The sequence below is a fragment of the Eurytemora carolleeae genome, unplaced genomic scaffold (assembly GCF_000591075.1).
Source record: "Eurytemora carolleeae unplaced genomic scaffold, Eaff_2.0 scaffold623, whole genome shotgun sequence".
Classification (NCBI taxonomy): domain Eukaryota; kingdom Metazoa; phylum Arthropoda; class Copepoda; order Calanoida; family Temoridae; genus Eurytemora; species Eurytemora carolleeae.
In genome coordinates this window covers 214,865-229,515 of record NW_019397006.1, presented here as the reverse complement: position 1 = coordinate 229,515, position 14,651 = coordinate 214,865, and the positions used below count along the sequence as shown (strand labels likewise).

The following is a 14,651-nucleotide window of genomic DNA, read 5'->3' as shown; positions in this document are numbered from 1 at the left end:
TTACACAGTACAATATAATCATGGTACACAGAAGTAAACACACCGAGTCGTATGTACACTATGTTGTAAAATCGAATAGTACAGTACAACTTAAAACCAAGTACGAGTTCACTGAATATTCAATATGTACAATTTGCTGTACAACCATGTACATGTTTCACGTTCACAAGTTGTAGGAATCCAAAGTCTCGAATACTGACTATGTGTAATGTATCGAGACCACCTGCTGCTGTTCTGCGCATCTGAAATCCTCCAGTTCTGCGCATTTATTGATCTCATATTATACACTGTTGATTCACTGTTCATTCTCCATTTTATTCTCTACAGTCATGAAATATACAGAGGGATCATATAAACAAACATTAGTGTAAAATAAAAATAAATTTTCCCTAAAAGAGCCATGTTAGTGATGTATTAACATTTAAAACATATAAAAATATGTACGTGACAAGAAATATTATCATTTAAACTATGATTTCCCGTTTTTGTTTCAAAATAATGATAATTAGATTAAAATACGAATAATGTTTGGATTTGATGCAACATGACACATGTAAAACAATGCCAATCAAAAACATTTATTTATAATGTATTTATATACATAACGAACAACTAAAAGAAGCGTAAAACTAAAAATTATACTTTTTAAGCTCGCACAAAGTTTTAAAAGATTGTAATCAGTCGTCATATTCGTTTATTTATAAAAGTAAATAGTTAAAAATTTAACATTGGTAAAATATGAAAATTTGAAGCTTATTTGCATAGAGAATTCAATACACCATATTTATAAACAAACAAAAGGTCGTATAACGACACAAGACGATCCCTACCACTCAGTGGGGTTGGGAGGGAGAGGGGTTAAAGAAGATGTTTACTATGAATAATGAATAACTCCATAAAATATTTATTTATTTATTCCACAAAGTTATGAAACATTTCCCTCCGAGAAATAAAAGTTATTTGAATAAATTTCAAAATTCTAGAAACTTCAACCTAGGATTAAAATATAGGATTCTTTAGAACAGATGTTTTATTTTAATATTATTTAATTGACCTGAGGTTTCAAAACCTCCCCTGTCCTCACCCCACCCCCTCTCTCTGAGGTTTGAACTTTACCCCCCCCCCCTGCCCCTCTCTAAATAGGTAGAATTAAAGTTGAAAACACATAAATTTTCAAATATGTCAAAAAAATATATGAAAATATAGTTAAGTAAAGTGTTTTTCCAAAAAATAAAAAATTTGTTGATTTTCATTACTAATTATATTTTCTCCGAATGTTAGGAAAAAACAACATAGTACAGGAGGACATAAAATTAATAAAATTTCTAATTCAAACTATCTCACAATTGTAAACATTAAAATTAATTATTCGTATCTGGATCCGGATTCAGTTCTTCTCAGATTTCAGGATCCAAGATCCGGATAAATTTCTCCGAGGGTCAGTTCCATCAAGGCCGAAGAGGGAATTTATTTTTAGGAATACTTGAATACTTTTCTGGATTATTTTTTACTTTAGTTTCCGCCATTAATTTTAACCTTTTCCATCTTTCCCCCGGGGGATACTGTACACCATCACCAGCTCTAAACATTAAACATTATTCTACTAAAGGGACTGTACAGTGTACACCATCACCAGGTCTAAACATTAAACATTATTCTACTAAAGGGACTGTACAGTGTACACCATCAACAGCTCTAAACATTAAACATTATTCTACTAAAAGGACTGTACAGTGTACACCATCACCAGCTCTAAACATTAAACATTATTCAACTAAAGGGACTGTACGGTGTACACCATCACCAGCTCTAAACATTAAACATTATTCTACTAAAGGGACTGTACAGTGTGCACCATCACCAGCTCTAAACATTAAACATTATTCTACTAAAGGGACTGTACAGTGTACACCATCACCAGCTCTAAACATTAAACATGATTCTATACTAAAGATAATTTTACTGACATTCTGACTAGAAAAATCAATTTTTCCCCCTCCCATTTTGAAAATAATTATTTTCCCACAGTAGCCATATAATTTTTTAGGATTTAATTCGCTGAATTGGGAAAATAAATTATTTTAAGGTAATCATTAGGCAAAACATTAAAAGCTTTTTCTGATCAAGTATGAATTACATATCCATGATGTTGTTTCGTTAACCTGTTTATATAGCCTCTGCAATTTCGATGCATACGTGAAAAGTTACTAGCGTATTTCTTATTTATAAGAAGCAATTGAGAAATTATCAGAAATGAAGACAATTTGAGTAGGGAAACGACGGTATCAGATGTGAATCAGACATTGCCATCTTTGCATTGTGGGTCCCTTGAAATTACGCTAACAGTCTCTTTAAGTTGAGCACTGACCTGAAGTTTGTGGAGACAGTAAACTCTCTTTTCTTCCTGATCTTGTTTTCTATCTCTACACCCTCACACTCCTCATCACTAGGCAATTACAGTGAGACCCATAATACTGTGGACTATGAAGACATTTAAGCACAGGGGTGTATATTTGTCAAATTGGAAAAAATGAAAAATTTGGACATCATAAGGCTAGATTTTAAACCATTTATCCTTTTTACCCAAAAAAATCATTGAATTTACTCTAAAATCCTTTATTTACCCTAATTCAACGAATAAAACCCCTAGAAAAATACTTTGCCCACAGCGCCAACATAAACAACTTTTGGAGAAAAAAAATAATTTCGATTGGGANCAATGGGGGGTAGGAGAAAAATTTATTTTTCGAGTAAATGTATAAACCACTGTTCCAAGAAATATTACTTGTGCTTGTTGTAGTTATAAGGCTACTAGTTTTATAAGTGGCTTGAAAAACGTTTATTAAAACGGGTCTGTGTACATTGAACAATTGTTGTCTTTTATATTTGTTGGACTATTCATAATAACTGAATGTCAAGCAGATCTTCCTTTTTTGTAATGCACAGCACTGTCCTGTACTGTACTAGAACAGCACTGTCCTGTACTGTACTAGCACTGTCGTGTACTAGCACTGTCCTGTACTGTCCTGTCCTGTACTGTAATGTACTGTACTGTACTGTACTGTACTGTACTGTACTGTACTGTACTGAACTGTACTGTACCGTACTCTACCGTACTATACTGTACTACAATGCACTGCACTGTACTGCACTGAACTGTAATAACCTGAACTCTACCTGTACACAGGTTGCCAATGCTCCCTGTCTGACTGTATCTCCCCCTGTATTGCAGCAATCTCTTCATCTCTAAAATCAGAAATATAGAAATTTAATTATTAACAGCGATTAAATTGGCTCTACTTATTTCTGATAATTGTTTCTTAAAATGGAGATCTTAAGAAAAGGTTTTGTAATGATACTATATAAATTCACAAGGAGACTCAAAAAAACAATTTGTAATTTAAACAATTTTTTACATTGAAAATGAAGAATTACAGATTTTATTTTTTTAGATATATTTATCAAAAGAAATTTGTCCAAAATTGAGGTTATGGAATCCAACAAGTATTTTATTAGAGACACCCTCATAATTAAAGATTTATTCTATTTAATTTAAAATTAATTTCTTGCCTGAGACGTTCTTCCAATTCTTGCTGTCTCCGTAACTCTTAAATATATTTCATTGAAGCTTAATAATTTTATATTTTGAAAATCTTTTGTAACTCAATATATGAATATCAAGTCTAACATACATGTTTACTGTTCAGTATATTTTTAAACAAATTATTTTATTTAATCTTCTTTCAAATTCATTTATTATCATTATAAGATTATGTCAAATGCAAAAGACCGATATCATTAATAACCATCAAATTGTAGGTTTTAAGAAGAATTAATCTAATCAACATCAAAGACAATCCGTTTTTATTCCAGTATTTTGTAAATCTTAATAAAATCATGGGAATGCTAAAATAATTTGTTATTTCTAATTAAAAACTGAGCAAATTCATTCTATTTTCTCTTCAAACATATCTTCTCTTTTACTGTTTAGCTAAGGGCTTTAATGATCCCTGCTGTGATTTTCCGTTGGTTGTGTAGGGTTGCCTCCAGAGCTTTCTCACAAGCTTCTCTGAATATTAAATTTAAAAATATTTTTGGTTCAATCCAAAAAAATTCATCTAATCAAAAATTATAAAATAAAAGAGTTGGATTGAAAAAAGTAATTTCCTTATTTAAGGGTGAAACGTTTTGACACTTATTTGTAATGCTCAAATTCACTTTGCACCTCCAGTTCTAACGTTTTCTCTAATGGATTTTTTAAAACGATTCGAGATTTTTTTTTTCAAAATAAAAAAATATTAAAAATTGTTCAAATACTATGAAAATTAATTAAGTTATCAGCAAAAAATCGGGTTTTTAAAACCGACAAATAGAAGGTATTCATTGATTCAAGACGCATCTATAAATAACTTTACAGAAAAATCGACCTTCCCTTAGGACCTGTCTTTTTTAATCGTTAATTACTGAATGAGAATTGATTTTTTTTCAATTTTTTTATAAATATTGCTTCTAATTTGATACTGTATTAGATTATGCTGGTGCAAAAAGGTTTTGACATTTGAAAATTCTTGCTTTTATGATGTGTATCGAGACATACCAACAAAATGTATGAATCCAATATTTTTAAAACTCTAGACCTAATATTCGTTACAACTAAGAAAAATTATAAAATATTTTTGACCAATAATCCTTTCTTTCCAATTCCCAAGTTTTATCTTTAATTTATATTTTTACTTTCAATGAATGGAACTTCAGAAGACATAACTTAGACGTTTAGTTTAAAGGGACTGTAAACGTAATTTAAAGGGACTGTAAACGTGATTTTAAGCGACTTCCTATTTAGAGATCGGCATGTACTTTACCAATCACCCAAAGAGAAAAGGAAGGTAAACCTAAAGAAATTATATAATTTCTCGACATAAAACCGGAGATATCATCCCTATTGATAATCCTATGAAGGTTTAAAGAGTACCTCCTGAGTATTGGGTACACTTTTAATTTTATGTCAATTGATATTATGTTGACAGTCCCTTTAAGATAAATGAAATGTCTACCTCGACAGAAAGCTTTTTGAAATATTTGAAAGGTTCGTCTGGTCTTCGGGGACTTTTTCTTTTTCCTTCTCCCCATCACTTTCTTTGCTGTTTTCATCGTCCTTCTTCGTTTCGTCTGTATCGTCCTTGACGAAGTGATGAAGGAAGGAGCTGGCATCATATTCGTCCAAGACTCCTTTCCATTTTGATTTGGCGATCACACTTCTTCCTTGATAATATTATCAATGATAAAACTTTTAACAGAATATTAATGAATTTATTTTATTTTGATTTAGATTTAGATTCTGATAAAGTGTCAGTTATCCAAGATCTTTAAGTTAAGAAAAATTCATTCATTTACATTTAATAGTCAACTTTTTAGGAAACTAAATATACATTTACCATGTTCTTCCTCTTCGTTATTTTCTTCTTCAGTATTTTCCTCTTTTTCTTCATTTTCATAAGTCTCTTCAGTTCTATTTACTTCTTCAGTCTCATCTGAGTCGGAATCAGCTCCACCGAAGAGACCAAACAAGGACATTTTAACCTACTCCATCATCTGAAATACATTGTAGAAATGCAAACAAAATCTCATCTTTAGTTCATCACACGGTGTAAAGATAATTTCATCAAGATTTGATGGCGCGGAGTTCCCTGAATTCTTTAGACCTTGAAGTCCATTGTGTTGGGTAGGGTACATCCAGATCTAACAAATAACAAATTTGTTTTATTAAAAAATGTACTTAAAGAGACTGTCGAGGTAATCTTAAGTGACTATCAGTTTTAAGTTCAATATGTCCGATTCACAACAGTACCCGTTAGCCAACAATAAGGAAGATATAGTCGTTTTTTTCTTTTAACAAAAATATAAGTTTTTATTGTTTAAGTAACATATTGCATAGTGCATAAATAAATAAATAAATAGATTCATAAGCCATATTTACAGAGAACCGTAATAAATAATGTTCAACTTTTAGGTAATAAAAAAGAATGCTTTCGTGAATCAGTCATGGCACTCTTAAAAATAAGAGTAGTTTGAAATTACGTCGACAACAACCTGTTATAAAAAAGCTTGACAATGAAAATTTCCACATTATCTGTTAAAACTTTAATCTACCTGAACTAATTTCCAACCCAAGGCAGAGTTTTTTCTAATTGAAAGATAAAAGTTCCGATTATCTATTTATGTAAAGTAGTAATCTTTGTTTGTCTGTCTGTTCGTTTGAATGTCTGATTATAACTCTATAAACCCCTGGACAGTTTTGCCTCAACTTTTGATTGGAGAACTTGGTAGAACTACGGAAATGTTCTTAGCTTGGTTTAAAAATTCTAAAAAGTGAGTTGACGTTTGTAAGGAAAATTAGTTTCCCGGCAGCGCTGGAATCCCATGCTAGTAATTAAACTTTAAAAAAAAAGTTTCTGAAATAATTTTGTTCCTTTGAATTATTTGAGTGGCGGCCCATACTCCACATTTGATGCAGATAGACAACGGTTTCTTCTGAAAATATATATTATTATTATCATTGTCATGATTTTTATTATTGCCGATAGTGATTCATTCAAAGAATTGACGCTATACCTTTGCGGTATTTCTGTGCCAATTCATTAAACCGAATGTGTTTCTTAAGCGAAAATTGTACTAGGCTTAAGACCAATCTAACCAATTAGAGTTGTACTTAAAGGGTCTGTCCACGTAATTTAAAGAGTTGCATACATATTGAACAAAAAGGTACCCTTTGATCATTGTCTGATCATTGATTTAAAGATATTTATGTTTTCTATCAGAAAATTGATAATTCTATTTTGTAAATTCTATGTAGAAGTGACTCTCGGATTTATAACTATGCAGCAAAGAAAAGAAAGAAAATTTCGGAGTTCATACATTTTAAGAAAAAAGAAAACGACAATCTCATTGTTTCTTATGTAAAGGTGTAAAGGTTGCCGTCTCATCATTGGGGGGGGGAGGGGTTACTTGATATTATGATGACAGTCCCTTTAATAGTTTCTGGTCCAATATTGTCCAAATAATGATTTATCAGTTTTAGACCTAAACAATTCTTTAATGATTCCCTGACCTGAACAAACATAGCGAGGAACCCTCCAACGAATGCATCTCCTGCTCCGTTGGTGTCAATGATCTGGTCGCTGGTCAGCACCTCTACAGGGTGCTCGGAGATCTGACCTTCACTCACCAGAACAACCGGCTCTTTGCCTGAGATGAAAATTTATGAATGAGCAAAAAAATGATAAAGTAGAAAATTTCTTTTGTAAATAAGTTCAACAATCACATTGGAACATCTTTTAGTTCTTAAGCCACTTGTAATTTAAGCACTTTAAAAGCTTTAAACAAAAGTTATACCCGGTCGAAATGTGCAGCCTTAAAAAATTGCAATGACTGTATTAATAAAAATGATAAATTGAAATAAAAAAGTGTGATCCAAAAATTAAAATTGTTCATTGTTCAACCCTTTATGTACTTTTTTTCCAAAAAGAATAAATTTTCTCCGAAAACATAAAATTTTTTCAGAAAAGATAATTTTTTTTCCGAAAAAAACTTTAAATGTCGGAATAATCGTTATTATACCTTTTAGAGAATTGTTTTAATTGTTATATTCTATTACTATTGGGAGGTGGAAGTGGGTTAACCTTATCAATCATGATTTCAATTATTTACAAATAAAAGTGTCCACTGTGTCCATTTTCACAAAAACTTTAGATTTTTGTTTTACTTTGCCTTTTTTCCGTTTATACAATTTCCCTAAGCACGAAAATAAAATAAAAAGTAAATCTTGAACCTTAGAGGCAAACAAAATGTGAAAATCCAAGAAAAAAAACAATTTTCATAACATTTTGTAAATTGGAAATAAAAATTATGTTGAAATTTTCAATTTTTGGTAAATGTTTTTGAACAATTATTTGTTATTGTAAATTTACTATAAGCCATTTTGATGAATCATATACATTTTGCAGTCCAGATTCAAATTAGAGGATGAATGAAATACTTTTTTGCAAAAATTATAAAAATTAATAGGATATTTATGTCGTGATACAAGTTTCAAATCAGATTTAATTTATATTTCTAGTTTTAAGTTACGTTAAAGGAAGTGTTCGCGAAAAATGAAAGGGCATACAGGCTTACGTCGAAAATTGTTCGATGGTGATCGCTAATATTCTTAACTCTATCTGTTGCGTCCATAAGGAGAAAAAGGTCAATTTAATTCCACAAATCATTCTGATATTACAATCTATAATCATCGAATTTAATTCGACGCATTCGAACATAGTTGATATTTCAAAATATTCTTTATTTGTTTTATATATAATGAAATTTAAACGACAATTAGTTGGCCGCCAGGTGTCTCTGCATTCAATTTGTCTGCATGGTTCCACGTGGGAGAGACTCCTAGCGGACAAAAATCGTTGTTTACGATCTGAGTCGAATATTGCAACTTTCTGATTTTGTATGGACGCTACGTTCTTCGGTATGAGTCGTGTTTAACCCTTTTTGCCTGATGACGCAACAGATAGAAGTAAGATTAGTAGCGATCACCATCGAATAATTTTTTCGCGAACACTCCCTTTAAAAAGAATTTTATGAACTCAATTTTTTGTATATTATTGGTTATGATACTATGCTATTGATAACGGGGAAAAAAAGACGAGTAACATTTTTTTTGAAGGGGGAGGACAAATATACTATTCTAATAAAAAAGATAACTTCAGCAAATGAAGTCCATTTTTAAACTTTTATTATCAAAGGGAGAATTTTATCTACTAAATTATTTAAAGTTTTCTTAATTTAATTCCTTATTAATCGCCAGATACATTTACTATTTTTCTTTAACGTACAAAATAACATTTTATTAGGAAATCTATGATTACTTCATCCAATAAAGAAAAAACAATATATTGAGAATAGATTCCTATATACATCTCAGAACATTTTATTCAAAATCCTTAGTAAATAGTTTTCATGCATCAGATATCAGAGGAGGAAGAATTTTTTTTTTTATCTTTTATTTACTGATACAAATATATTAACGGGGGTGACTGGCTAGGTACAGTAGTTGAACTGAAAGTGCAGTTTTATAAAATAAAGGATTCATTTTAATCTATAGGTAATAAAACATTTTAACGTTCAACTTGACATTGGTTCAAAGCTAAATTTTTTTAATGTTTTTTGTCCGGGATTAAAAAAGGATTTTTTAAAAAAAATCTTGTGAGCAAACCTCTAGAATTATCCAGCCTCATGATTTTTCAAGAACCGGTTTGCGGTAGCAAATATAGAGCGCATAAATGTTTTATAGGTATAAAATGAATCCTGATTTTAATTTCTATATTTCTGCACTCTTAGTTCAACTTCCATACCAAGCCATTCACTCCCTTTATCCGACGTTCAAATGAAGGTGCAAGCCTTTTGAAAAATTCACAGAACATATTTTTTTTTATTTGAGGGGGCAGGGGCAGCCTTCCCAAGCTCCCCTGAAACCAATTCTTGCACACGCCCATGGTTTAGATTCCCCAGACCCTTAAAAACTTACGGATCCCACCAGATATAGGTATTTATAGCAATTTAAACACTTTATCAAATTAAAGAAAAAGTTAAACATAACCTTGAGTGATGATAACAATCCTGCTCCTGCTCCCGTTCTCCTTCGGTAGCATTGCAATCTTCTTAGCTATCTCTTTAACATCGGTTGTTCCCAGATTTTGGCTCTGAAATAGACAATCAAACTGCTTTTTAATATTAAAATATGCTTTTTTTAATAGCAAAATATGTTTTTCTATTAAGTATATTATGTTTTATTAGAAAATTTTTTTTTTCAAGAATTAGGAATGAGATTGAGACATTTAAAGCTTAGAATGAAGAAAAAAAAACTTTTCTTTTACCTCAGCATATGCAGCAGCTTCAGTTTCGTTTCCAAAAATGATGTCTGTGAACGGTAAAACTGATGCCATCTTAAGAATAATTAAATAAGTTTGAAAATAAAAACAAGAATTATCATAAAAATCAGACAAGATTATCCCCGATATTTGACAAGAAAATCCACGATATATGACAAGAAAATCCACGAATACTAAACAAAATCCGACCAACATAACTGAAAGTTCACGAACTGAAAACAACAAAATCGCAGAAAATTCTTGAGTTCATCGACGTGTGAAATGAATACAAAATTATCTCTATTAGAAAAAACGTTTATCAGACACTTGAACGGTATAATAGAAAAGATAAAATAGAGCAAAAGCAAAAGTAATTTATCTAAATCACAAGCTGTAATACCATGTCTTGACTTAGTAAGTTCACTTTGAGTTTGAAATGTTGGAAGTTGATTGATTGATTGATTGATTGATTGATTGATTGACCTGATCTTTGAAGAACTGGCAGAGGAAAGGAGCTGAGAGATTCATACAGTAGATTCTATCCTTAGCTGCACAATATTTAGCAACCTTAAAATTAGATTTTAAAAATATTGACATTCATGTTAAAACAAGGGAGTGTTCTTAACAAATAAAAGAAAGTATGGGATTAATCCGAATAAAATTAGGTATTCATCGGTCCCTTTTTTCCTTAAAACAAATGGAATTTGTACAATGCTTCTTAGTTAGGAAATTTAAGCTATATTCAAAAAAAGAAGACCTATGTGTCAAAACTATGGAGAAACATTGAGTGAAAGAAAGAAAATAAATAATTCAAAGTATGAAGAAGAAAAATACCTAAAACTAAAAAAAAAGTACAATGTCTCAAACCTTCAGCATAGACTCAACGGATACAGTGAGGAAGAACCCAGCCGAGTAAACAACCTAAAAAAAAATAATAAGTTTTGATCTTAAAAAAAATGTCTTTGTGACCTAGGGTCTTGTATATTAGTTGGGAGACTTATATTTTTGCCCCCCCCCCCTCCTTTTCAGATCATATTTTTTCCCCAAATATACAACTTAAAAAACAGGTTTTTGGTTTTTTGAAGCCCACGCAAACTTCGAAGAAGTTTGCTCCGGCGGTAATGGTGGGTGCAGGAGGAAGAGCCCCCCTTGGAAAGAAAAATTTTGTATTTAAGTAGTATAATGGAGCGTTTTGGTGTCCTAAAAAGGTCAACTTCACGGTCCCCCTTGATTTTTTTTTTAATATTTCTGATTCTGTTTTTTTAATTGTGTTTTCTGTGGTTTTTTTCCCTTCCCTCTTGCCCCTTTTTCTTTTCCCTTTTTCCCCGTTTCTCTTCCCTCTTGCCCATTTTCCCTTCCCTCCTGCCATTTTCCCTTCCCTCTTCCCATTTTTCCCATCCCTCCTTTTCCCCCTTTTCTCTCCCCTTTTCCCTTCCATCTTCTCTCTCTTCTCCCTTTACTCTTCCCTTTTCCCATCCTTTTCCCCTTCCCTTCCCCTTTTTTCTTCATTTTTTCCCCCAAACCCAATAAAAGCGTATATTTTTGCCCCATCCCCCCCCGGGGGGGGGGGCAAACAGAAATATATACTCCCCTGCCTGGGGAAGAAAAAATCTAGTTTTTAATCTATGTCATTGTTAATCAAAATACATTTTTCTACATATGTTTTCATTATTCATAAAAACATTATTTTTTGACATTACCTGGGCCTTCTGGACTAGTTTCCAGTTGTCCTCGTCTTCCAAATGAGAAACCGTAAAATGATTTGCGGCATCGAGCTTAGTGACCAGAGATCTCTCATGTCCCGTGATAAGTACAGCACACCGACCTGTGGGATGCTCTGAGATCTGATATTTAACATTTACCCCAGCCTCCTCAGCTTTCTCTATTAGTTTATCTCGAGATTCGTCGGCTCCTAAGAATACAAGGAACTGAAAAACGGTAATTTATCTACCAAAGCATTAATAAAATAAATAATAATAGTTTTTTTCCCCCAAACAATAATAAATATTCCCAAATTGAGCGAAAAAGTCATAAAATTACGGCACTAATCGCCAACTTACCTATTTCTTATACCAATACACCAAGGGGATAAATGGTTGGAAGCTGGAAAAAAGGAATTTTCAAGGAAATATATATCCCTGCTTTTAAGTCCTCAACAACATGCAATACTTGTATTATAACCTACATTTTTTTCATCCATTCTTGCATAAATTCAGATATTTGTCTGGAGTCAACACACTCAACTTGAACTGTTTAATCTAAGCTAAGAAAACCCGTAGTTTTACCGAGTTCCTCAATTAAAATTGGAGGCAAATCGGTCCAGGGGTTCATAATTGGACATCCAAACAAACAAAAACAGACCGACGGACAAACATAGATTGATGCCTTATTTATACTTAGAAGATTTCTTACCAACACATCCAAAATAAGAAGTTGCTTTAGGTTTCCCTAGGATCCACTGCGCCACTCGGATAGAGTTCTGAGTAGCACCCCCTGCTATATATTCAACCTAGAAATAAAGATCAACTAAAAAAAATAAACATGTGTCTCATTCGTGTTTTACTTGTGCAAATTTTTCACTTAACAAAAAAATATCCAGAGACCGACTTCAAAGAATTGGAAAGGACGCTGAACTACCTGCCGCCAGGTCAAATCCTTATGAGTCTGTAACTTTGAATCAGTGATTTAAGATTTAGACCGGCTGTAGGAAGTTCAGCGACCCAGCTCGAATTCATTTAATTCGGTCCTATGAGTTCTTTCAAGTTTGAAAAAAAAGTAATGAAAAACATTTTTTTTATACCTCGTGGTTATCGACCAGATCTTTAAATATTGCCTCATCCTCCGTTAGGATAGCATCGTTTGCCTTGAGTTTATACTTCTCCAAGAGTTCAGGAGCAACTGATGCAGATATATCTGGAAATATTATAAAATCAAATAATAAAATTAAAAATGTTTTTTTATCAATTAAATAATAATTTGGTTCAGAGCTCGGGAGTTTAAAAATAAACGAAATCAGTAAGAAAAGGGAGATAAAACCATCTCTTTTGGTCAAATCCGATTGGACCGGAAAGAAAATGATTATCCCCCGTGCAGTGATAAAGTTCTAATTATTTCCACCCAAGAAACAGCCAATTGTCAATTAATTGTTCTTTTTAGAAAATAAAGAGCTGATAGAAATAAGTATTATTAACATTAATGTCTCTCGCGTTAATTTCATTAAAAATCTATTGGGAATTTATCCAATCACAACTTACAATGATAGTTAATTGATAAAACCCTGTAATATAACAATCAAGATACGATAAGAGGTCAAGAAAAATAATGACATTTCTTTAAGACAAGCAATATTTTGGGCCATTTTACTAGTCTTGATATTGTAAACAAATAACGAAATTTCTTTAGCCCTCTACAATTTACATGTTCGCTGCTGTTCCCAGTAGCACCTACCAAGCACTGGCCCTTTACAATTTACATGTTCGCTGTTGTTTCCAGTCGCACCTACCGTGCTCTAGCCCTCTACAATTTAAAATGTTCGCTGTAGTTCCCAGTACCACCTACCTAGCAGAGGGTTTCCCATACCCAGCAGAATACCTTCATTCAAGAGTTCGGCCATTTTGGATTCTGAAAATTTAGGCGGGATATTTAAAAACGCTATAAATTTAGATGCCAAATTCATTTTGAAGTATTTAATTAGTTTTTATTATCGACGTTTTAATTGCATAAATAATTTCTGTCGATATCATTACGATTAATTTTTAATCATGTATATTGCTTCAAGTGCTTCAAGCGATCATTAAAGAGATAAAAATTACATTTGATATTCAAATATGGCAAGACTAGTTACGTTTTTCGTCATGTTCTTTAATTACGGTTTGAGTTTACGGCACTTTTTAGATCAAGATTATCATAGACCACATGGATTTAAGCTTTATTTTAATCATAATCTGGGATATTAATAAACATGATTTAATTTTTTTACAATTATAACATTCATAACTGTAAATAGTGAAAATAATAATGCCCTGTATAAAAGCTTAATAACAAAATTTCAGAAATAGAAACAGACAAAGTTAGGATTATAACGAAAATATAACAAACACCAATTATGAGGTGAAACCGAAAAAATACAGGGCTAAAAAGTTAACATATTTTGAGTTTTATCTTAACAAAACGGTGGAATTAATGGATGTAATGTGTTGGAAAATTTCTGTATTAATTCTAATATTTAATATTAAAGTCGAAAAACAGAAAATTCGATTAATTATATGAACACTTTAATTTACATTTTTTCATCCATCTTCCATTCCCTTCCATATTTAAAATTTCAGTCCAAATCAGGATCTAAAATTTACTCAAAGCAAGACAATTGACTAGATCCTATTATAATGCCCTCTAAAATGTTTTTGCAATATTGTACACAGTACAGTACATTTGTACACTGTACAGTACATTTGTACACTGTTCAGTACATTTGTACACTGTACAGTACATTTGTACACTGTACAGTACATTTGTACACTGTACAGTACAAATGTACATTTGAAAACTGTACATAAAGAATAATTAGATACAGGATTCCGAAGATCAAATTTTTTAAAATTGATCATCATGTATCCCCTCAAAATTGACAGATTTATTTGATCTCAGGTGGGAACTCTTGTATTGTAGAATTCGAGATCAATGCTTGATCTCAACCTTTTGTTAATCCGCAGATTATTTTAATCTTTATTTTGT

The 14,651-nt window shown here is 31.8% G+C and overlaps 2 protein-coding genes across 2 annotated transcripts; both read right to left on the bottom strand.

Annotated features, from left to right (window-relative positions):
- Window positions 1-1,242: 1,242 nt before the first annotated feature.
- Window positions 1,243-5,596, bottom strand: LOC111711039 (histone-lysine N-methyltransferase SETD1B). Its single transcript, XM_023485271.1, has 7 exons — window positions 5,436-5,596; window positions 5,055-5,262; window positions 4,011-4,069; window positions 3,571-3,607; window positions 3,178-3,246; window positions 2,369-2,446; window positions 1,243-1,581 (listed from the first exon to the last, which is right to left on the bottom strand). Exons 1-7 carry the CDS (start codon window positions 5,572-5,574, stop codon window positions 1,449-1,451), a joined length of 723 nt encoding a protein of 240 aa, XP_023341039.1. The 5' UTR covers window positions 5,575-5,596; the 3' UTR covers window positions 1,243-1,448.
- LOC111711038 (adenosine kinase) lies at window positions 5,592-13,575 on the bottom strand. The gene is made up of 11 exons (XM_023485270.1): window positions 13,476-13,575; window positions 12,718-12,830; window positions 12,330-12,426; window positions 11,618-11,829; window positions 10,785-10,838; window positions 10,401-10,484; window positions 9,924-9,992; window positions 9,647-9,749; window positions 7,109-7,245; window positions 6,470-6,531; window positions 5,592-5,739 (listed from the first exon to the last, which is right to left on the bottom strand). Exons 1-11 carry the CDS (start codon window positions 13,528-13,530, stop codon window positions 5,697-5,699), a joined length of 1,029 nt encoding a protein of 342 aa, XP_023341038.1. The 5' UTR covers window positions 13,531-13,575; the 3' UTR covers window positions 5,592-5,696.
- Window positions 13,576-14,651: the final 1,076 nt, after the last annotated feature.